We start from the raw sequence: 25,602 nt of genomic DNA, 5'->3' as shown, positions 1-25,602 counted from the left end.
TTTATTCTCTTATAATTTTCTAAAGTCACTGCGGTTTAAACATCTGTATTACACGATAATTTTAAAGAATCATAAATTATAAATTGTATAAATTTAAAAAATTATATTTCTTAAAGAGACTTGTATTTATGTTCTTCAGAAGTTAAAAAATTTTATCACCCCTAGAATATAAGACAGAATTTTTTATTCATCCAAGTTTTAATTACGTCCTCGACGGAAATAGTAATGTTTATGATTGCGTAAACTGAAATTTCCACGCAGGATGAAATTATGGTTTAAACTAAAGGTGAAATGTTTTAAACACAATTTCCATCTAAATTGTAACTATTTACATTGCCTTTAACAACTGAATTCAAGCTCCGGGCTGTCGGTTTATTCCTCATGCTTCCTTTTAGAAAGTTATATCTAGTATCACATTTGAAATATTCAAACATTAATATTAAATTTTAGGATAAGTTGGAAAATTTATTAGATAATATTTCTTTAATCTCTTTCTGCCCTTTGATGGTTAATCAATATTTCTGCTGGCGAACAATTTTTTCCGAACTGGGGAATTGTCTTTGGAATCTTTTAAGCATTTGTTTACAATTTAAAAATTCAATGCAGGAGCATTATTGCAAATTAAGGATTAGTTTTTTTAGTCTTTGCGCCAGGTAATTTTTAAATAAAAATTTAAACCCTTCTTGACTGATTGCTTAGCTTATATTAGTCAGCGCAAACGCTGTTGCTACTGGACAACCTCTTCGCTCCCCCCACCCTACCGCATTTCCCCCCCTCTCTCTCTCTCTCTGTCCCCACTCTTCGCGACTCAAGATATAAAAGCAGAGGCTGCTTGCTGAGTCTCAGTTCGCCAGCTACCGGACAACGAGGCACTTGCCATGCTTATGAAATCTCTCGTAATATTTAGGGGCTTCTGAATATGAGTGCTGATTGTGGTCCCAGAGTGGGGGCCTCAGCTTAGTCTCCACTCAATACCAGCAAGAAAAGTGTTAAGTAAGAATTAGTCTCTAGACTAATTAAATTAATATTAATTTAAATAAAAATTTATATAAAAATTACCTGGCGCAGAGAGTAAAAAAGGCATCCAGACTTGAGGTGACACTAACTGCAGAACCTAAATAGGTGACCTCATTCATAAACTGTCTGATTATTACATTCACAATGAAATTTAAACTTACAAACTTAAAAAATTATTATTAACTTTAAAATTAAATGAAGATTTTCCCTTCTGAAAAAAGAATAAAAAAATAAATTGTCCTTTACAAGAAAGACAAACTCTGATTTCTTCTCTAATTATTTGTGAAACTTAAAATGAAAAAGAAATTGGATCAAGTAAAGTTAAATTCAATACATTTTTTTTTTGCTTTCATGAAGAAGGAATCGTTATTTCATGGTCTTTGGAGATACGTTGGTTTCTTTAATTATTTTTTTTATTTAAAACACTTGCAGCAAATGATTAAATTCTCTATTTTAAGGCAAATTGAAATTAGTTGCACTTTACAAACAGTTTTTATTTTATTTGATTACTTTTTCACCATCTTTTTTCCCCCATATCGAAAAAAACATTTTAGATTATTATTCTATTTTCAAAATTGTCCTGTTTGATTCTAAATATTGGTTTCACTTATTTAATTAAAATTTGAAACTTCTGTATTTTATAGTTTTATTTTAAAAATAGAAATTTCTTTGTAATTGAATTCAACAATGCGCTTAGTTTATCCTCTCATAGTTAAAAACTAACAGAATTCTGATCAATATAGGATATAAAAAGTGAGCAGATATATATGTGTGTATGTAGTGTATATGATTCAATGTATCAGATGAATTCTTTCCGCCTTTCTCATCCTCCTTTACTTCCTTCCATTCTTTATACTACAAATGGACGATCTCAATGGCAATCCAATGTACTTTCTCGTATTTCATACTCAAATTGAAGTTCTCCCAGAAGCCGCAAATATACGAATTTTTAAAAACTGATAGCCAATGGTAAATTGTTCTTTTTTAATTGCAAATGGAAAATTTTTAATACTATTTTTCATAAAATGTTGAATTGAATAACTGAAATTAATAGATTTAGACTTAAATGACATTTTTTGAAGTAATTTTTCAAAAATAATACAGTCATTAAAAGTGGCAATAAATTTTGCAATAAGATCGATAAAGTAATTTGTGAAAGTGTTTTGAAAATTCTGACGAAATTTTTCTCTCCGGTCAGCAGTCCGATGGAGCTTGAAATTCAACGGCATCGAACCATCGTTTACTATATTCGCTTCTATAATATATCAGGGATGTTCGGTGCAGGCAGGAGTTAGCCATTTATCAGCACCTGATCGTGTATCGGTTTCCCGTGACTGTCGAATTTTACTCACACTTGGAAAAGTTTTTTTTTTAAATTATAGTCCTTTGACAATCATTAGAAAAATACTTTAAAAAAGAAGAAGGTACTGATTCATTCTTCTTATTATTTTCTACTCTACGAGTACTGTATTTCGATAAAAATGATCTTCAACGCATTCTTATGTTTCTAATTTTTATTTAAATTCACAAATTCTCATTAAAAACGAATTAATATTATCCCATTTCACCTTCTGACATTTCAGATATTATTACGATTTTCGACACATGAAATATTAAGAATACAAAAATGTAGGTTATTCTAAAATTCTTTTCTCTTCGGTTATATTTTGTTTAATAATGAAAACTGAAATTACGATTTTATGTAATTTGTACATTATTGAACAGAAGGGAATTAATTTTATTTTAAAATTGTTCTTTTCATTTCAATTTTAATCAGACACAAAAATTCCACCTCACACATGAAAGAGAAATTGTGATATGTTGCAATTTGCATTTGAAACATTCACTAGTTATGTACATCAGAAAATAAATCGCTATTCAAAATCAACGTAACCAACCCATATGTCACTACCACAACTTACTCAACTTCAACCATGTCGGTAAATTATACGTAGCAGACGATACGATTTTACGATATCGCGAAGCAGTGGTAAACCACTACGCTACCAGATGGACATAAAGGCAACTCGTAGCGTATGATGAAATTCAAACAAAAGATAGGGGAAAAAGTAGGCCAAATTCAAAAGGGGCGAAAATTGAATCTCTCAAAATTCTATTAAAACAAAAAAATAATTGTGAATCAGGAGATAATTACTTTTATTTTAAAAGTAGAATAGCGATTTGGAATAATTATTAATATAATAATAATTTGTTTCAATGTAAAAGGTAGTTGATATTTTTTTGTTACCATATGCGCCAGGTAATTTTTATATAAATACTTGTCGAAAGACTAAAAGATGACTCGTGGCGATGTCATCTTTTTAGCCTCTTACAGTCCTTCCATCCTTCAGGATGGAATGAGAGCAAATGACAACTTGTTTGCTCTCCCCACTCTAAGGCGTTTGCCCCTCTCTCTCTCTACCTAGGTCCCCACCATCCCCACTCTAGTGTCCACTATCCCACTCTAGTTATAAAAGCAACTTCTCTTTGATTATCTGCAGTTCGTCTGCTACCGGACTACGAGGAACTTCTAGTCTACCCTGACTGCTTATCCCTCGTAATATTTAGAAGTTGAATATGAGTGTTGATGTAGGTCCTAGTTTCTGTAAATTTTTTTTTTTTTGCAAAACTATCGTCTTAAAAGAAAATTCTACCTGAGCATTCGTCCGGTGAATGTAGATGTAGACAAATGTAACAAATAGCTTCTCTTATTTCTTCTAAGAAATATAACTTTCCTGGTAACATTAATCTTTTCACACGCTTTCCACTATAGGTGAGATTAAAAAATAAAAGGAGATTTGACACTAATTCCTCTTTGTATTAATTATTGTTTCACCTTTTTTCAGATCATTTATCACTCTTTATAAAGGTACACACTTTTTCCTGCTTTGCTACAATCTTAATCTCCAGCGACAATTTACATTAGTGCATAATCTATATGCAACAGTACGTTCAATACGCTAGTAGAATTTACCATTTTTAGGGTTTCGTGGCCCATGGCCGAAAGCCTTATAGTTTCACTTTGGCGTCCGTCCGTCCGTCTGTCCGTCGTAATTTGGGGCACTATAGATCCCAAATCAGTCAGTCAGTCTTAACCACAATGGTTTATGATAACCAAAACAGGATTCGTAAATGCCTGCTTCTATTTTTTCTCTATTAATGTTAATGTTAATTGGTGGAGAATCAATTTATAGAAATTAATTGTACATTAATTAAACATCCATAGTTTTTCTTTTTAAATTTTTTTTTCTTTTTAAATGCCACAAGACCCTAGATGTTGGCGTTTGCGCCTGCTTCTCTTCCAATTTTTTAGTTTATCTTGAACAGTTTAAAGGAGATTGTTAAAAAATGACTAATATCTCGGGTCCTTCGTGGCTTGTAAAAAAAATGAACAAATCACTTGCAAGAATCTTTATCTATAAAGAGGATTATGGTAGCAGTCTTGTGATCGATGGTCTCGAGGTATATAATAACAGAAGAGGATTTTCTGTACAATGAGAAATGGACTTTTGAGAAATTTATTTGCAATGCCAAAAAAAAGGGCAACGACGACATGAGAGGGCTATTTATGACCGACAGACCGCGGCTGATTCCACGTTCTTTTGTGGGGGGGCCCTTGTAGCTCGAAAGAGTACTTTGAAGAGGGCTCTCGTATAGACTATCCGGTATCGCATCTGCTTTCTGGCGAGAGGTCAGCTTTGGAGATCGATGGGAATATTTTCCGGGTTGCCTCCTCGCTTTTTAGGATTTGACCGAAATAACCGTGAGGTGCACTGGCCGTGATGACGGATAGGCCAGTCGCCTCTCTTCTACAAAAAAAACCCTCCTCCTCTTCCTCCTACTTTCACTTTATTCTCTACAAGAGAGCTTTTACATGTATCCTTCAATTCCTCAATTTGCTTCCTCAACAATCCACATTTCCCTATTCCCAAAGATCAAAGACAAAAAGCATCTGGCATCGAATGAAATAAATTTCCTGCCAAGATCGATTGGTATCGTTTTTTTCTTGCTTTAACGACGAGTCATCAGTTGTGTTACATCTGAAACGATAAACAGATTTATTATTAATTTAACGACGAGTCATCAGTTGTGTTACATATGAAACGATAAACAGATTTATTATTAATTTTTTTCTGAAGATCTGTAATGGAAAGAATAGGAGTCGTCTAGGGAAATACTAGTACTCCTCATTTAACACGATAGACAATTGAATTTGTTATCGAGTAACGAATATGAAAAATTGGTATGTAGGAGTTTTTAGGGGTCCTGATCATAGATCTGCCTTTGATGATTCTAGTAATCAATTTTTTTTAACAGCACTTCTAAATTTTCATACTTTTCCTGCATAACAGTTGAGTGAGCTATTAGTACCGGTACATAAACATTCGTATTGTAGAATAAAACCACTTTTATGGTTTAATTAGAGGAATCTATAAAGTCTCCAATCTTCAGGTTTATGACAATTTGTTTTCAGTGGATTTATTGGCCAGACAAAAGCTGGTTTCCATGATTACTAGATTTTCTACAAATCAAGGAGCATATGAACTCTAATGACAAATTATAATTTTTTCTTGTTTGTACATATCCTAATTTTATAATAAATTTCAGTTCTGAAGAGGGTAGCGGGTACCGTTGAAACGTTAAAAAAATAATGTGTCACTAAATTTATAAACTTGTAATTAACAAAGTTTTATTGCATTTGGGATGTAATATCTAATTTAAATCTGAATTTTCTGTTTCTAGAACCGACGACTGAAATCCTCGGAGGACCTGATCTGTATATTGATCGTGGTAGTACGATCAATCTTACTTGCATCGTTCTTCAAAGTCCAGAGCCACCAGCATACATCTTTTGGAATCACAATAATGCGGTGAGTTTTCCATTAATTTTATCCCACATGAAATTGAGTTTGAAAATATTTTTTGAAATACAAAATTTCAAGTGTGATTTTTAAAAATCTCGTCAACTTTTCTAAAAGAACTTTAAATTAAATGTTAAAATGATTTAAAAAGATTTAGAAATTGATTGTCAGAAATACATCTAGGGTTGTATTTTTAGAATGTCATGAAATTAACATAAGAAAAATCTATTGGAAATTCTTTGTCATTTTCGTTTTTCGTTTTCATGCTTCAGCTCGTTTATTATCGAAGAGACAAAAGTTGAGTGAGAAAATTTATGCGAATCTTATATCATACTTTAGTTTCTTCTTCACTGCAGAGTTGAAAGATTCAAGTCTTCTTAGTTAGAATTTCCGGAATCGGAGCACACATTTCAGATCGTAGATCATAAGCAAATATGAAATATTCCTTCAAGCAAAGGGGAGGTTGTTGGGATTGTAAGAGTGCGTGATAGAAAACCATTGAATGTTTGTGGCTTCAGAAGGATCTTACCGCCCTTATGGAAAGCAAGGAAGTCAAACAAATCTGATAAGGTTTACTGATAAGCACGTCTAGTGTAACTGCCAACTGCCATACAAGAATGTCATGCAGTTCTAAATGTTTCCACTCTAGAATTAACGTTTAATGTTTACACTTTTAAAAACTGGGACAAGAATTAATTTTCCAAGATATTAAATTTTATTAAATTAAAAAATTTATTTTAATCTCATTGTTGATGAAGTAGATAAAATGAACTTCGTAATTTTTAAAAGCACCATTAATTAAATATTCAATATTAAACTATTCAAATAATGTAACTAATTGATTTCAGAAATCAGAACTCTTCATTAAAAGTGCATTTACATAAAAATTTTAGCAACTAAAAGTAAAAATCTTAGAATAGTTTAATGAATAATTAGACTATCTAATAATTGGAATAATAAATTATTACCTCTGTGTGATATGCTAAATTAATATTTATTTTGAAAACGTCAATACTTTAGACAAATAGAAAAATAACTTTGACATTACCTATAATAAGCATTTCATCATCTAATATTGATATTGATTTTATACCGTTTCCAGATGTAACCTTCCTTACGTTAAGCTGATTAAATACAGCTTCGCTTGAAATAAATATGAAGTAAAAAAATTTCCGTCCCGAAAACAAGAATTAGTCGCTGTGATGCTTATCTTTATTAAGATAATTTCTTCTCAGGTGGGCTTCATATATTTTTACAAAGGCGAAGATTTCCATTTATAGCTTCACTAAAATATTAGTTTTTAATTTCTTTATTTTTAAAAATAGATTTCTAACATAAACTGTATTTATGGAATTTTTAAATTCCTTTTGCTGCCAGGATCTTGTCAATCTTAATTTTAGATTTTAATTATTTTCATATTTTCAAAGAGTAGAAATTTTATTTTTTGTTATAGAAGCTTTGAAATTAAAATTACTGGTATTATTCGGTTAATATATTTTAATAATGTACCCTTTATACCATAGTCAAGAAGTGTTGAAATTGGTAATAATACTCCCTTGGCTCCATTAAACACATTAAGCGTGACCAAGAGCTTTAGGAACCTCCAACGTTGCACACCATAAATGTGCTACATTATGTGGCCTTTCGCATAAATATATACTCAGTGAACCTTTAAAAATATTCATTATATTAAATTTTTTATAACATTGTGCAATGACAAATTGGACTAACAGGTCAAAATTTTTTTTCTGCATGGGATGTTAAATTGGACTAATGATGTATTGGAAAGTAATCGACAGTGCACACCATTGTACCTCGACGTCAAACCTTCTGCTTGACATGACTTGGTAGCAGTAAAACACAGAACTGTAGTTGGAGTCGAGGCATTGTCACCCATCTAAGTACCTGACGTACATTTCGGTGCTTAACCTTAATGATCGCAATTATTAACACACCCAGGAGGGGACCATAGATTTGTTGACATAATAAAACATTTTTTTTAGTCGGAAGTTGAAAAGCTGTAAATATAAATTTTAGTTTGTGTGCCATGGGCTAAGAGTTATTGTTCTGATCGATACGCTAAAAACATTTATTACCTTGACTCATTTTTTAGAAACAATATAATATAGCAATAGCATACATTGTACAGTACAGCCATCGTAGTCGCGTACAGCTCGCAGACGGAGAGAGACTGACGACTGCGCATGAGACTTGCGCCGCTTCCCTTCCCCCTCCACTGGCTCTCTTCGCGCCTATATAAGCCGCACGCACAATATTTTCCATCAGTTCGTCTACCGACGTGGCTCGAGGTGCACTTCGGACTAACAGGAACCGAGCTAAACCCTGAATAAATTTAGCTCCTCTTTCACCATCTCCTCAGAGTGTGCGTCTTAGTCGCGTTCGTCACGATAGATTATGGGATGAATTCTAGACTAGTTCCTTAAACTTATAAATCAACAAAATGCTTTAGATTCTTGTTTCCAAAACGAATAATATAAGAATGTCTTCCTTTACCTAATTTGCATATCTACTCTTTTCATACAAGGATAATTATGGGCCCCAACAATTCCTGCCTTCCCAGATAGGGTACCCTTCTGGAATTCGATGATTCCATTCTTTCTGCTTGCATATCTATTAGTGACATCATCATCAACAACCTCATAATTTCCAGTCATTCTATAGAAGCAATATTTAATAAAAAAAATTAGTATTAAGGTATAATTTGGAAGGTAACTTTTCACCAGGACACTTGCAACTCTAGTACTCTAGCAGAATACGCGTTCATAAATAAAAGAAAAATATTACTTAAATATTTAATGTTTATAGTAACGAAGGAGGTATAACTATTTCTAGTTTACAATTGTAGTTTTGAATATGCCAAAGTTTAACATCACATTTACATATTAAATAAAATCAATAATTTGAGATCCTAGCGAGTATATTCTCAAGTAGAGCGAGCTCTTAGGTGCACTTTAGTCCTTGAGACGCACTTGGTATGCGGGACTAATACACCAACGAATCTAAAATTCCAATATGAATATGCTAGTAAGGATGCAATAAATTCCAAAGATTAACGACTCTGGTCAAAACTGTGAAAACCGATCAGGAATCAAAGTTTTGTATTAAACATTTATTAGAATAAGAATTTCTTTATTTTGTCCCAGGAGAACCATGAGATCAACAATTGATTTACAACAAATACAATATATATGTATATAATACAAACAGTAGAGAATTATACAGATCACGAAAAGAAATTTTAAACCAAAAGAATCACAATAATAAGAATTATAATGCAATCATGTTACAGAACAAAGACGCAAGACCTGCAGCTTTAATATAATGAGCATCATGATATAAAGATTACACTTATATCTGAACATTTCAGTTCTAAACCTCCTAGAAACTTATGATATGAAATAGAATCTGTTTTATCACAAGCATATACTGTAGAATACAAATTAACGCAAATAAATTTTAATATAAATTATATAAGTACAGAATCAAATAAAATTAATACAAGAAACTACACAAAACAATAAAACTCAATTATCGAAGTCAATTAAATATTTAAAAAGTTTCAATTTAAAAATACCAATGCTATCCGCTCTAGTTATCGAGCATGGAAGAGAATTCCACAGATCCGCAGCAGTAAAAAAAGTAGTTCTTATATTGTTCAGTTCGGCAGAGAGGTATTATAAGGACATTGGGATTCCTTAGTTCTCTAGAAGTAACCTCATATCTGAATATAAATTTATCAAATAAATAAAGAGGTCTTTTAGTATTAAGAACTACATAAGTCAAGCATTCAATAAACAACAATCGACGATTTTTGACATTCAACCACCCCAGTCTTTTCCGGTATGGAGATATGTGCTTATCTCTTTTTAAGTCAAAAGTAAATCTTATGCATGAGTTGAGGAGTTTTTCAAGCTTATCATTTAGTTCATCTGTCAGATCATTATAAACAGCACAACAGTAGTCAAAGTGAGGAAGAATCAATGAAGAGACAAGCTGAGTCTTTAACTGGACAGAAAGAGCTTTTCTATTTGATTTGAATTGTTGTAAGGTTGCATAAACACTTCTACAAATTAATCCAACATGTTTATCCCAGGAACGAGTTTGACGAAAAGTGACACCCAAGTTTTTAACAGATAATAAATAAGGAATAACAGTGTTATTTATTTTAATTTAAGGGCATGCACCCAAATGCAAACATTTGATATTCCAAGAGGAACCAATAATCATAGAATAACTTTTCTTGAGATTTATCTTAAGCTTATTGGATTCTGCCCAATCATAAACGGCCTGAACATCCTCATTAATTAGTTTGATATTTTTTCCAGATCATCAAGACTAGAGTGCACATAAATCTGCAAGTCATCAACATAATATACGTGCCTAGAGTTCCTAAGAATACTCCTCAAATCATTTGTAAAGAGTAAAAACAGCAAAAGACCTAATACCGAGCCCTGTGGTACACCCGTTCTAATAGGACCCCATTCAGACTTATCGCCATTAGGCCCAACAACACATTGCATTCAACCAGTTAAATAAGATGAGAACCATTTTAAAACAGAACCTGACACTCCAAAAGTTTTTAATTTCATTAACAAAAGACTATGTGGTACCATATCAAAGGCCTTGCTAAAGTCAAAAAAAATAATGATAGTTACCTTTCTATGATCAATAGCTTGAAGGACATAATCAGTAACTTTGAATAAAAGTGTTTGAGTATTATATCATTTTCTGTAGCCAGATTGAAGTGGATCAAGAATATTTTTTGACTCTACAAATTTAATTAGCTGACCATGTACAACTTTTTCAAGGCACTTTGACAGGCAACACAAAATAGCAATTGGTCTATGCTTCCCAGGGTGTTGCGGAATCTTTACTTTATTCAACTTTTTATTCAAACAAATTTACCATTCTACTTTCTACCATTGATTTTCGATAACCAAGTTTCTGTCCTTCAACACAGATAATCGATTTTTGAAATTATTAGCTTTTTTCCAAGAAATATCTTCCCTTTTAAAAAAATTGAATCCTAAGAGTTTTTAATTTCCAATTGAAAAAAAATAACAAATTACAAAACTGGTCGACTTGTGTTAGTGGAAAGTCCGTTAAATAGGGGAATACCGCGAAATTGCAATTCCCTGAGATATAAAGTTTATCGATCAGAAGGGAAAACACTTTCTTCTAGTGAAGTTTCGAACGCCTCAAGCGATAGCTATCGTTTTAGTAAAGTTTCTTGCCTTACTTTATACTGCCGCCGCCGCCGCCATGCACTTCCGGTGAAAGTGTATGGCACAATTTTAAGACTTGCCTAGGTATCATAAAAAATAATGCACTAGTTCCCAAGAACAGAGTTACTTTTGGAATTTACATTTAAATGGTTTCGCGAATACGAAATTGCAGCGCTTTTGAGATTTATTTCAATCTTATCTCTTAACATTGTGGGATAATAGAACCATTTTTACTTTCTTGAGCTTTCATTTGAATGGATTCCTTCTCCATCATTATTTGACTTTACATTCATCTTATCCTCTTGAAGAATTATAAAAATTTAATTATGATTTTTTTATTTGCAAAGAGAATTTTTTTTGGGAAGTGTATTTAGTTTCTGGAAAATTGTAATAAGTGGAATAAATTTTAATTAATTGGTTTTATTTTATGGGGGAAGTGGAGGAGGACCTGCTATCAGATACTGCAAGCAGCTTAAACGTCTTATCGTAGTGATTGGTTCAAAACAATAGTGTTGTCCATCTATTGTTTCAAGCCCCTTTAGAGAATGGGTTTACGGACATGGACAGGTACCTGGATTTGGGAAAATTTTATTATATGTTTATTTTTGAAGACAGGACATCAAATTTATATCTTTGAACAATAATTTATCCTTAGTATCACAATTTAAATATTATTGTCAAATAAAATTAGAAAGTGGGATTGAGTTGTCGTTAAGAAATGCATGGCAAAAGTAAGCGTCCTCAAAGAGTAGGGGCCAAAGAGGGCCAGGTGAATACGAGTACTTCTAATAAAAAGCCGGCTGTGAACCGCAAATAGAGGGAATTTTGGAATCTGGGGAATAATTTTGAACAATAAATTATTATAACAATTGTGGATAATAATTAGTAATATTATATAAAAATAAAAGTCGTTTTTCATTTATGTGATAATTTTGGATGATAGCCAAAAGAGGTTATTCCAACTTTGCCAAATTGGACGATTCTGATTGTATTCGCAAAAATAGTGCGCATATTTCTTTGATTTGTGAAAGTCATCCTTTACTGATAATGAAGCTATCTCTTAACGTCAGCTGGCTCAACTAATATGAAACAATCCTTATAGATTTGGATATTGTCAGCTGAAAATGGTGTAACTTTAATTAAATTTGAGAATTACTCTCATAGTTTCAATATCAAATTAAAATTTTAGCAAATGCGAGGAGAGAAAAAATTAAAAATATGTATTAATTAATTTAAATAATTTTAATACACCATTCAAGATTTTTTAAAACAAGCTTATCAATTATAAGTTTACATGACGTGGTTCAAGCGATTCATTCTTAATGAAAGTATCCAAGAACACATAGGCCTGGGAAATTAAGATACAATCTTCCTTACAGGAAAGTCGATGTAAGGAAAAGTAGAGCGCTCTTTAATGTCAACACTCATTTTATTATTTATATATTTAAAAATTATTAGCAAAGAAATATTTAAAATTCAAATAGGAAGGTTAGCAAAAAATATTTAAAAACTTTATGAAATTAGATTTGATAATGGATGAAAGATAAGTTCTTAAGAAAGGAGATTAATTGGAAATAATTTATTTCAATTCTCCGGAAAAGAGATTTCAAACTTGTAAAAGGGTGATTAATTTATATCGGAAGCATAACTTGGAAAAAGGCATTCGAGCCAGAAAAGTGCTCATTCAGGAATTTTTTCGACGGTTCTTAAATCGAAGTGGTTTTTGATTTTTCGTTGGCCTTTTCTTCGTTTAAAGCTTCGATTCGCATTAACGGCGAGCAAGGCAATTACTATTTTAAAGGAGCGATCTTATCGCAAAATGGCATTTGTTCGCTCCACTTCCTTAATCGTTATCCTCCCTTAGCACGCTTCTGGGCTTTAATGCAACCCTTGCATATGTATATTTCTGAGGTTATCGATATATTCCTTAACACGAACCAGTATATAAAAAAGAGAACCTCCTCGGTAAATAGATTTCTAGCATAAAACAAGAAACTCTCGATGAGTGACATATTTTATTTTCAAATACAAAAACTTTCTTTTCCATCCATGACCCTAAGATGTTGTTGTTTTTGACAAAGATTCATTTCTAATAATTCCTAAATCGATTTACCCGAAGCGGTATTTTTTAATTTTACCCCAATAACAAAAAAAAAATGATCAGAAAAATTGCTTTCACCATGAAAAACAATTTTTCCGACAAAAATCCCTTGAGAGTTGAAAACGCATTCAATTTAGAAGATAAATAAGTGAAGATTTATGAACATCGTGTACTTACTTTATTTTACTTTCACGAATACTATCTGCTGCAATCTTTTTGTAAACAGCTTTTAAAACAAGAGTAATTTTTAATCTCTTTTAACGTGCATGCAAACGAAATTCTGCTTTGATATCGTCTTTGCTATTTTTTTTAACTTTCGATTATGACTCTTCAAACAGATTATTCGAAATTTGTATTTTTTTCAATATCCTCCTTAAGAAGCGCACTAAACATTAAATTTCATTTATGTTAATAGATTCTTCTTGAAGGAAAAAATTTTTAAATATAAATTTTGAGATGTTGATCCTTAGGGTATTGAGTGTAAAAGTTTGAGGAACAGTAACGTCATGAGTTAAGTACAAGTTTCATCGATTTTGAATTAAGATAGTTGGGGGATTTCGTTAGTCAGTTAGGATAATTTTTTATCGATCTAATTGGGCAACAAATAAAACCAATTTTTATGTGTCCTAAGTTTTACTATCTTTCCGCTTCTTCTTGGTTGGTGACTACAACTGGGAGCATTATTCTTTGGTTGTTTAGGGGTCCTAGAAATGTCACCTTCGAGTCCTGACGCGATACTTCATCCTTATTCAAAACTTGATACAAGGAAACATCACATTGTGCGATGCATTACACAGTTTTCCTCGACCAAACATCATGTGCATCATGGATATGTTCGATAGACCTTGTCGTGGTGGCGGAGCTTTTCACTAAAGGACAACCAAAACAGAAAGTCAGTACCCAAGGATGCAGGAGGGCAACAATTATTAAAGTTTTTATTTGAATCCTTTACAATTAGAATCAGAGAGTACCCAAGGTTGCAGGAGGGCAACAATGATTAAAGTTTTTATTTGAATCCTTTACAATTAGAATCAGAGAGAAAGAGTAGATCCAGATGTCTTCAGGGACACTGAAACAAAATTAGAACTTTGTGGAATCAATCGAGAATTTTAATGGGAACAACAAGGGATACCTCCTTCAGTGTTAGGTTGAAGAAATGACGTTGTCTAGCGGAAACAGAGAATGCAGTAGATTTACCTCGAATTGTTTTCTGGCCACCCAAAGTAAAAGGTTCGGAGTCCAGGTGTTGAAGTAAATTAGATAAAACACTCCTCAGCCTAAGAGTGACCGAATTATTGATTTGACGTTAAAGTCGAAGTAATGCAGTCCTTAGAAAAATAGAAATGTGCCTCGCAGTAGAAATTACCTCCTTAAATGAACTTGACTAAGACGAGACTTGAAGAATGCATTTGGTACTTGAAAAGATTTTTGGAACTGGAGTCAAAGAATAAACTCGGTGACAATACACAACTAGTTAACTTGGTCGCGGTTGCTAGACTGACACGAAAAAGACGCGAAGTTGATTTGGTGGTGACTTCTGGACTAACTAACTTGGAAGGGGTTTCCTGGACTGATACGAAGAAGACACTTGGGGGTAGTAGGTGGGAGAAGCGATTCTTTATATTTTGACGACTATAGTCGATTAGATTAGAAAGGGCACATAGAGGGATACCCATACCAAAATGTGAAAAGTGGTAGGAACCGCGAAAAGAATTTTCATAATCAGGTTATAATTATTTTAAAAACTGAAAATGTTAAGCAACAACCTAAAATACCGACATAAAATCCACTATGAAGGCAAATTTTTCCTTTAAGAAATCTTAATTATATAACATTAAAATTAAAACATGATTTGAATTAAGTTACTCAGAAAGTCAGAAAAACTAATTTACTTCGAACAATCTCAGCAGGATGAAACTTATTAATTTTAACAATGAGAGCAATTTTTCATTAGAATACTCTGAAAGTAACTTCGCTCTAGTTTTCCACTCTCTTAAAATATCTCAGTTATGATGCAATGCATATTTCTTTTTTAACAGATTAGATATTTTATTCTTTCCATTTTATTTGTAATAATTCAACTCCAGAGGTAAAAAAGTCGCATTAATATAAAAAGTTTCCAACATTATTATAAAAGGATTTTGTATTAAAGTAGATTTAATTTAAATTGGAGAAATTATTATAATATTATTGTCATTAAAAAATAGAGTAATTTTTATCATTAGTCCAATAACGATGGATATAATTAATACTATAATATTTTTTTTTTTACTAAGTTACATATTTTTATAGATTTTCCAGTGAATTCATTTCATGCGTATAATCTGACACTCATGTTGTTACTGAAGAGGTTTGAAATCCGTAATTGCTTTTTAAAGTAGCTTACTATTCTTTGTTAACTCGGAAGCAAGCCAAAGTGATTAAATGTAATTGCAGAGTTTGCAAATTAAGTAGAATAAAAGTTTTTCTTTTCGTGACACGATTTCGCCTTTGCAAAATTTGTACAATTGCAGAAATTTTTAGACGAAAAATTATGCAAGATCGGGTAGAGGAATTATTTTTTGTTGGTTATTATCTTTATTACCTCCTGGTACAGATTTTAAACTTTGGCAATTATAATAAAAAAAATGTTAGACTTTTGGGGAGTTTCTATTTTTTTAAAAAAAAAGGCTAATTCAACAAGGTGAAACTGACAATACGAATTTACTTTTAGTAAAAGTTAAAGTAAACTTGATTTTACAATGTGGTGAATATTATCATAATAAAACTTTGCTGAAAGGTTTTTGTAAAAATATATTTCTCTCGTTGTAGTGTTACACGTAAACTTAAAGCTTTAAGTGAAATCTGTAATTTACGTAGCGAAACGGAAACCACGAGTCACTTCATGAGAAAAAAGAAAAAGAACGTTCGGACGAAAAGTTCGGAAAAGCTTTTCAGCTTCAGGTTTAGAAATGAATTTAGCAACCCAAATGAGGACCCCTTGCCTTGGAAAAAAATCCACAAAGAAAATAGGGATGAGAATGAAGGAAATGAATTGAAAAACAAGGAAGAAACTTATTTAAAGAGTTTGTTCTTTATTTTCAAAATATTACCATAAGATTACCTTTTTACAAAAAGTTTCATTCTCTTAGAATTATACAATTACAAATTTAGTATTTAAACATTCGTACGTTAATTGAAATATTTAATAATTATTTATAACAGGAGAAAAAGAAAGAAAAAATGAAATTTAATTAGGGTATATTGATTACATTTTAAACTTTTCTTCTATGTTGAGTAATTAGAGGTAAAGAAATATCAAACTTTAAATTAAAAACAAACGTAAAACTCAATTGTGTAATTGGTGTAGATTTGCTTATCAAACCATTGCGGACTAAACTTTAAGTTTTCTCATCAAATTAATTGAAGATTAAAACAGAGTTCTCGCCAAGTCTTGGCTCACGTAAGCATGCACTAAAGGAACCTTGTATGCAGCATGCAACTCTATGGATATAGATACAATTTTAGAGAGTCTTCATCGGGCCACCACTCAAACATATGATATTAATTATACTTTCAAAAAATATTTTAGATTTGATTCTAATTATTCTTGAGGGGAAATAATTTATTGATTTTTATATTTTGATAAATATGGGAGAAGAGTGATGAAAGGGAGCCTACTGATTAAATTAACTAAGACCCTTGAGTCTAAAAAAGAATATTGAAGAATGTTTCTGATTTTTTACAGATAATCAGCTACGATTCGACGAGGGGTGGCGTTTCCGTAGTGACGGAGAAAGGTGACAGCACCACGAGCTTCCTATTGGTGCAAAGAGCCAAACCGTCAGACTCAGGTCGATATACATGTAATCCAAGTAATGCTCAACCGAAGTCGATCACCGTTCACGTACTCAATGGTGAGGAACTTCTTTTTTAATAAGACTTTATTTTCTAGTTAAAGAATAAATGTACACACTCCTAGAGTCTAGACTTCGTTTAAAAGGCCACGTCTAGGGTCGTCTAGGTTTTGCGTGGGGTTTTTCAGTTAGTCTACTATTTGCCACTAGGACCCCTAACGGATCTAGGAAGATTAACTTAGGTGGCAGATGAAATGGAGAAGCAGTTAGTTGCAGTCGTTCTGATCCCGAAAAACGATTATTGAGGACAAGCCTCGTGCACTACCAGCGGAAACCTCGCGGAGGTTCTGCTTCCAGACCGTAGTCTAACTATACAGTGAGGATCTCAGATTCGGAGATCAGTAGAAGATCTCCGAATTCCCATTAGTCGCCTCTTACGACACGCAGTAGATTACTGGTGGTCTATTCTGCTCCCGGGACCACCACGGGATGCTAGACTCGAGTCCCAAGATCAGAGATCATAAAAATAAAATGAAAGAGTAAAAAATAGTAGAATTTATAATCCGCGAGTTGGATTACCTTACCCAAGATGAAGTCGTTCAGCAAACATTAGAAGAAGTGTTTGGAAAGTCAGGACACTAGATCCAACAGAATGTTATTGATGATTGGATCATCGTTAACTCTGGGTCAGTATCGAAGTCCCCTGAGTCCCTGGAATAATCCAGGTGCAGATAACATCTAGTTACCATAACTCTCTTTCTAATTTGGCATAACATAAGACCTTAGAATAACAACTCTCCCAGCCTATCTGTCTCTTCTAGGTCGGTGACTACAACTGCGAACTTTATTCCTCCTTCCAGGACTGTCTGCTTTCTGTTTTACAAGCACATCTTCCAACACCTGTTGAACTTTATTATTGTTTTATCAAATGGTAAAGAACCATGAAGAGATTTTATTCTAATTAATATTTTATGGAAGTTAAAACTTTCTGCATAGTCCTTAACAAAGTTTCTACATCCAAAAATACTTTTACTGTCACTAGCACTTAAACTATAAAAAAAAGTTTATTTTCTGCTAAGGGGCTTAGTTAACTCGAAATCTGCTTTTGTCTTCTGCTAAATGGCGACTAGGACCCCTTAAAATTATAAGCCTATCAGTTAGGCAGCAAAAGAAATTATAATCTGTCGCCACCACCGGTTTGATTAATAAATTATGTAAACTCAGAATTGGGGGAAACAACTGCGGTAGCGAAAAATTATAAAGGCGATCTTTCTTTTAATTTATTTAAGCGCCTGGCTGCTCCTCTAAAATATTAAGAAAAGACAAGCGATATTTAGGAATTGATTAGAATGTTTAGAATTGAGAATTTTAATTAAATATGTTTCCAACTAAAGGGTTCGCTCCTCCGAAGCGAAGCATCTTGCGTTGAGCAGGATATTTCTGGACCGGATCATTTAAAATGAAAAAAAGAAAAAATATTCCTTAATATAATAGATTATCCTGTAATTAATCCAAAGGAATAAACAAAATAATAATTTTAGCTTGTAACCCCTTAAAAACAAAACGTTCCCTTCTGCGGAAAACTTAAGTGTCATCCCTTGTTTCAGGAGAGTATCCTGCGGCAATGCAACACGGTGGTCAAGCAAAACAACCGAGGCTCTACTCACTCCTCCTCTGTCTATGTCTACTTCTTTACTAATCGAACCTCGATCATATCAATCTATCGAGTTATCACGAGTCATCCTCAAAAAAAAAGAAAACGAGAAGAGAGCCTTCTGTACGCCACGTTTTTTATACTTCAACTTTTCACCTCAAACAATCATCTCTTTAGTTATCATTTACTTTTCGCATTTTTTTTATTTCTTCAACAAAAAGGAAGAAACATACGGGAAAGAAAATATAAAAGTGAAGAAAAAGGTAAAATATATATATATATCAATGTGAAGGAAGAAGCCCTTTAGCGACGATTTATTTCTTGCATTGAAACACAATTGTAAGCTCGAATCTTATAAACTGCCGTTAAGTCACTGTCATGAGCAGCCGTGAGCTATAGGAATGGACTCTTGTCATATTCGATTCACAATGGCTATTGTCAGTGTTACCATGGTCATGAGAAATTCCCCGGGAAATTCCAAATTCCAAACCAATGATTTACACTTAGATGCCAACGCCTTTGTCATTCGGCAATGTCAGTGTGAATCGAGTTGAGAGTTCCCCTTTGATGTGATCATCTGTATATTCAAGTAATCCAACGTAAAGACACATTCTCTTTTAAAAAATTCTTCCTCTAAATAAATTGAATCTAAATTAAACAAGTTTTATCTCAAAAATTTACAATATAATTTACCGTCACTACATTTTCAAAATTTAATGTCTCCTAATTCCTCACCAAAGAATTTTTTTTTAAATCCCCGTACGTTTAATTTTCATTATAACTTTAAACTAGTCTCATTTCACGTTCATTATCCACTAGAAATTTGAATTTCCAATTTTAGTTTCAATTTAGAGTGAAATTTAAATTGCCAAAATTTACAGCGGTAAATATTGTACAGTTATAGTATAGAATGTACGGTATTTAATAATTTTCGAAAAGTTAAACTGAATTTCCCACTTTTTAAATAAATAACTAAAATGTTATGCTTTAAATGTTGAAGAAATTTTTTTCTCCAGATGGAAATAATTTTTGATGATATTCGGAAATAATGTGATTAAAAAGGGAGAAAAATATGATGAAAATTGTTATGTCTGGGGAAAATTGCATGTTACCTTATTTCTCAGATTTCAATACGCGTTCATTGATGGTTTAATAAAAAACCAGTTGAAATAGCTCGAGTGAACGATTTTAGAATATAGGAAATCTCATGCAGACAAAATATACCCGCGGACAATTTGTAATATAAAATGCACATCGTTTCGATTTCAAATGCAGATATTGCTTCCGGTAAATTCCCCTCGCCCTAACTATTAACGTCCATTGCTATTTTGTAAAAAAAAGGAGAGGAATCGAATCGCTTATTATCCTCAATCTTCTATTCTAATTTTATTTACTATTTTTTGCAAATTATTCAAAAATACAAATTTTTCCTGATGTTATTAGTCTTATATTGAAATAAAAGAATACAAATTTACAATAAAAAATATTATAAAAAAAATTACAGACATTTTTGTAAAGTGCTTTTTCTTGGAAGAGCTTCGCGACACGCAATACATAGGGTGCAAAATTGAATCTGGAACAAAATAGAAATTTTTTATTATGTTCGTCCTTCATAGATGGAATGAGACTGGCGTCTTGCTTCGTTGGTGTCCCCTATTTAATGGTAGAGGACGCGTGGTGGGAGAAGCGGTTCCCCCACCACGCGCGGGGACTGACCAATGCGGAGCGCGGAGAGGTAGGGAAGGGGAAGCTCACGCCTGGTGGGGGGTCGCTTCTCACTCGATATTTAAAGCGAGGAATCTTTTTTCATTAAAAAAAGAGGCGGAGAGAAAAAAGATCATGTATAGAAACAAAAAAAAAATAATTACCTCTCTAGAAGGATTATCAACGAATTATAAACTTTTATATAAGCAGATTTCTTATACGGTTCATATCGGAAAATATTTTCTCCTCTTTTTTTTATCAACTCGATGAAGAAAAACAATAATTACTGTAAAATCAATTGTAGAATAAATTTTTTTTCCTCTTAATCCGTTAAGCATTATATTTTCAAACAAAAATTGTCCATTGTGACAAACTTAAGGATTTTTTTTCTCTTTTTTTTAACTTGGGGGAAAAATTGGAATTATAAAATAGCATGAAATTCAATTGACAGGGGAAATTAAGTGAATAAAATAGATCTGAGGATCTTTATATTATTTCACGTTCTCATAACAATAGTATTCATAAAGTAGTCATTTTGTGTGAAATAAAGCATATTCTAGAAATCAATTTCATCATGAAGAAGTATCTTTAGTTTAACAAACTCAATGTTCTCTTTTCGAGTGAAACGAACGACATTTCCTGGCACAACATATCATATATAGATACGTGTACTGAAATGTCATTTCTGCAAAATCAAGTTCTTTTTCTACTTAACGATTTTGTCGAGTGTATCAATTTACCAGATGGCGGAGATAATATCACAAAAAACTTTTTTCTTCAGTAAATATTAATTTTTTTTTTTAATATTAAATAAATGAAGACTTGCATCCTATGTTTTTTCTCAATATTCTATTTTCTTTAACATTAGAATATAAAATATACTTTCGAAATTTTCAAAAGTAAAAAGTTTTCTTTCTTTTTATTTAAAAAAAAGGTTTTTGGAAAAAAAATTCAAAAACAGATGATCACATCAAATATATTAAATAAAAAAAAATCATGATGAAAATACAAAGAAAGCACAACTATTAAATCAGTAGTTTGCGTCCGAAAAATAAAGCTCATGTATTTCAAATTATTAAACATTTCTCATAATTAAAAGTAAAGGATGAGAAAAAAAACATAAAGTGTAAAAAAATTAAGAATTACTAAATACTCGACTGAAAAGGCATATTAGTAACTAAATTTACAGTTGCAAGTAAAAAAAAAAAGTTTTTACCATATCTTTTTTCTAAAATAATCTATTAATAATCTTTTTTATCGAAAAAAGTGGAAAAAAATCGGATAAAAAATAAGAAAAAAAATTAATGTGACAAAAAAGTTCTCTTTTACTTCTTTTAAGACAAAATGTAATGAATATTTTTTTAATATTATATGAATAATTACACACACATGCATTATTTCAATATGCAAATTATAAGTTTTTCAATAAAATCGCATCAATAAATTTATTCTCATTTTCCTATGAATGTGAAAAGAGCGAATATTGTGTGCGGAATAAACATATAAAATATATAAATATATATATTGGGCTTAGAGGGAATTAAACAGAATACGAATATTTCTCAATTTCACCTAAAAATTAAAAAGATGGAAAATAATAATAAATTTTGCCAAATAATTCTATCGGCTTCGTTTGGTGCTGTTTTTTTTAATTGTAAACCTGAAAATCAAAATAAAACTTGGAGAATAAATTTTCAATGCAATTGAAATTATGAGAATATTTATCGGAATTTTATTTTTAATTGAATTTACGATAAATATGTGATTGTACGCACTTTGAGGAAAGGTGAATGAGGAGCGAATTGTTTTTAGGTTATTTTTTTAGAATTTTTATTTTTATTGAATTTTTCTTATTGATTGAGTACAACTAAAACCAATCACTTCACTTTCACTTTAATTGTGTTTCACTGTCACGTGTCTTTTATTTCAGTTTACTTTCAGGTCCCTTTCAATACACTTTCACTTCACCGTCACGTCACTATGAATTTACTTTCACTTCACATTCACATCACTTTGAATCCACTTTCACTTCACTTTCAAGTCCCTTTAAATCCACTTTCACTTCACTTTTACGTCACCTTAAATTCACTTTCACTTTGAACCCACCTTCACTTCACTTATATTTTACTCTAACGTTACTTTCAATCTACTTTCACTTTACTCTAACGCCACTTTGTATCAACTTTCACTTCACTCTCACGTCACTTTGTATTCACTTTCACTTCACTTTCTCGTCACTTTGATTTTACATTCACTTCACTTAAAAGTCAATTTGATTTCACTTCACTTTCATTTCACTTTCACTTTACTTCCACTTTACTTTCATTTTACATTCACTTTACTTCTTTTTTAGTTTCACTTTACTTTCATTTTACTTTTACCAAACTTTTACTTTACTCCCATTTCACTTTAAGTTCACTTTTACTTTACTTTCACTTCAATTTAACTTCACTTTCATTTTACTTTCACTTTACTTTCACTTCAATTTAACTTCACTTTCATTTTACTTTCACTTTACTTTCACTTCAATTTAACTTCATTTTCATTTTACTTTCACTTTACTTTCACTTATATTTAACTTTATTTTCACTTCACTTGATGAGTGATATCTAAGTGTAGTGAAAGTAAGGTTAAACTAAAGTGAAAGTGAAGTGAAAATTGTGATAAAAGTGGAGTGAATGTGAAGTAAAAATCAAGTGAAAGTAAAATGAAGTGAATGTGAATTATAGTAAAGTGTAAGTAGGATGAAAGTGAAGTTCAAGTGGAGTAAAAGGAAAGTTAAAGTGAAATAAAAATGAAGTAAGAGTGATGTAAAATGGAAGTATAAGTGAAGTGAATGTTGGATAAAAATGGAGTGAAAGTGTTGTAACAGTAAAGTGAAAGTGAACTGGAAGTAAAGTGAAAATGAAGTGAAAGTAAAATAAATATCAAGTTAAAATGAAGCGAAAGGGAAATGAAAGTGAAGTGAAAATGAAGTGAAAGTAAAGTGAAATGAAAGTGAAGTGAAGTGAAAATAATGTAAAAATGAAGTGAAAGTAAAGTGGAAGTGAATATTGAATAAAAATGTAATGAAAGTGTTGTTAGAGTGAAGTGAAAGTGTACTGAAAGTAAAGTGAAAATGAAGTGAATATGAAGTGAAAGTGGAATGAAAGTAAAATGAAAGTGAATTGAAAATAAAATAAAAATGAAGTGAAAGTGAATGAAAGCGAAGTAAAAATGAAGTGAAAGTGAAGTGCAAATGGAATTTATGTTTGCTTCTTAGGTACCTTTCTTCGGAGAAAGTCACAAATAAAAAATTAAAATTAAAAAACAATTAAAAAATTTTCTTAAATATTTCTTTATTAAAAAATTAAACAACTTTTCAACTTTCGAAGTTATAAAATTGTTGAAAAACGGACTAGAGAATTAAAAAAACAATATAAACGCACAACAATTGCTAAAAGCAAAAAATTCTTCTCCTTGTTTTGAGATTTGACAATTTTGTTTTCTGTTAATAATTATTATTCTCGAGGGACTTTGAAAACAAGAAGAGTTGAGTATAAGAAATTTTAAATTGGTGAGTGTAAATATGTATTTAAAAAAAAAGTGTTTAGTTATTTAGTTCATCTATGGACAATATTTAATGAGATGATATATGAAACATGAACAATTGCCAGGATAAAAAAGAAAATGTGAAGAAAATGAGAGAAAGAGAGCGAGAGAGAAAGAGTATAAAAAAAGAAAAAAAAATATAATTGAATTAACATCACTGTTATACTGTGGTTCTTTTTATATGATATATTCTATATTTTGACCAATAATAACTGATGAGGGTGCATGCGGATTCATTCGACGAATCAATTCTAAATATGGAATTAGTGATGGAAAAAAATACTTTGTATAATTAAATGGTAATCGCGCGCAATGCATCAGCGTTATGTATAAAGAAACCAAAAAAAAAATATGAAAAAAAACAACGGTAGCCAAAAACGAGATGATGTATGATTAATGTACCACTAATCGATATTCATATACATACGATGATAAAAACGTGTAATTGTAATAATACGATTTACTCTCATTGTTACATAAAATATAGTCAATGTGAAACCTCCGCGATCATTGCATTTTAAAAGCATCTCAATAAATTGAATGTTTGCGTGGCTTCGGTGTAAATGAAAGAGAAAACAAAAAAAAATTAAGAATTAATTTTTTTTTGACAGGTTATAAAATATATATATGTTTAAGTGTGAATAGCATTTTTTAAAAATAAAAAATAAAGAAAAATAAATAAAAGTTTCTTTAGGAGCCTAGAAATGTACAAAAATATATCTGAAACATTTTTCTATTTCTCTTTTTAAACTGAGTAACTCGAATACAATTTTCATTCTATTCTGTATTTTAACAAAAGAACCTGCTACTGCAAACAAAAGTCACATTCGTGGAAAAATAGAGGAATTTTCCATGAAATAAGTTTGGTTGTAGTTTTATATAAAAAAAAAGAATCAATATACTGAGAAACAAAAGAATGATTACTGTTTCGTAATTGAAATCCTTCAATGAATAATTTTTTTCCTCTATTTCAAATTTTCAGTCACTTTGATAATTCATTTATATTGAACAATAGAAAGAAATAAACAAAATTTCGGTCTTTATTTCCCTGGGGGCACACCTAGGAGGTTGAGAACCTTCGGCGAGTGGTGAGGGGAGCGCCAATCACCGCGCTCCCCCCCACCACTCTACATTCTGCGCGCGCAGTGTTCTCAACTCGAAATTCCGCAAAAATCTGAATTTTTTTAAGAATAAAGAGGAGAAAAAAATGTATAATTGTGATTGTGAATGAAACTGAATTGCAATGCTTCAATTGTTCCTTTATCCCATTGCACGTGTGAGAGAAGAGACAATTTTTTTTCTATAAACTTATAAAAAATTCTATATTGAATATAAAAAAATCGTCTACATTATTGCAATGGCGTTAAAAAAAAATGTTGCCGTTTTTATTGAAAGTCAACGAGGCAAGCCTGACGAAATTACAAAAAAAATAAATTATGAATATAAAAAAAATAAAATTTTTCCTGTAAATAAATTATTAAAAAAAGAAAAAAGAAACAAAAGTGAGAATGACAAAAAAAAGCGATCCACTCTAATTGACGACTGGCTAGTGTAGTATCGTATAATGTGAATATGTATGTAAATAACGAGA

At 31.4% G+C, this 25,602-nt stretch overlaps 1 protein-coding gene across 6 annotated transcripts in view; it reads left to right on the top strand.

Annotated features, from left to right (window-relative positions):
• The window catches only part of LOC122506435 (lachesin-like), a 333,080-nt gene extending 311,709 nt beyond the window's left edge, over window positions 1-21,371 (top strand). For 4 of the 6 annotated variants that reach the window (XM_043618603.1, XM_043618604.1, XM_043618606.1 and 1 more), the window contains exons 5-7: window positions 5,761-5,888; window positions 16,954-17,122; window positions 18,670-21,369. In XM_043618603.1, coding sequence (XP_043474538.1) covers window positions 5,761-5,888; window positions 16,954-17,122; window positions 18,670-18,761 — 389 coding nt within the window. In that variant the 3' untranslated portion in view covers window positions 18,762-21,369. Of the gene's footprint in view, window positions 1-5,760; window positions 5,889-16,953; window positions 17,123-18,669 lie in introns of all 6 variants that reach the window. The other 2 variants (XM_043618607.1, XM_043618605.1) reach the window with 2 other exon arrangements.
• The last annotated feature ends 4,231 nt before the right edge of the window (window positions 21,372-25,602 follow it).

This window comes from Leptopilina heterotoma, unplaced genomic scaffold, assembly GCF_015476425.1.
Source record: "Leptopilina heterotoma isolate Lh14 unplaced genomic scaffold, ASM1547642v1 Lhet_42, whole genome shotgun sequence".
Lineage (NCBI taxonomy): Eukaryota > Metazoa > Arthropoda > Insecta > Hymenoptera > Figitidae > Leptopilina > Leptopilina heterotoma.
Note: the sequence above shows the minus strand (reverse complement) of the source record. Positions and strands in the feature narration are given on the sequence as shown.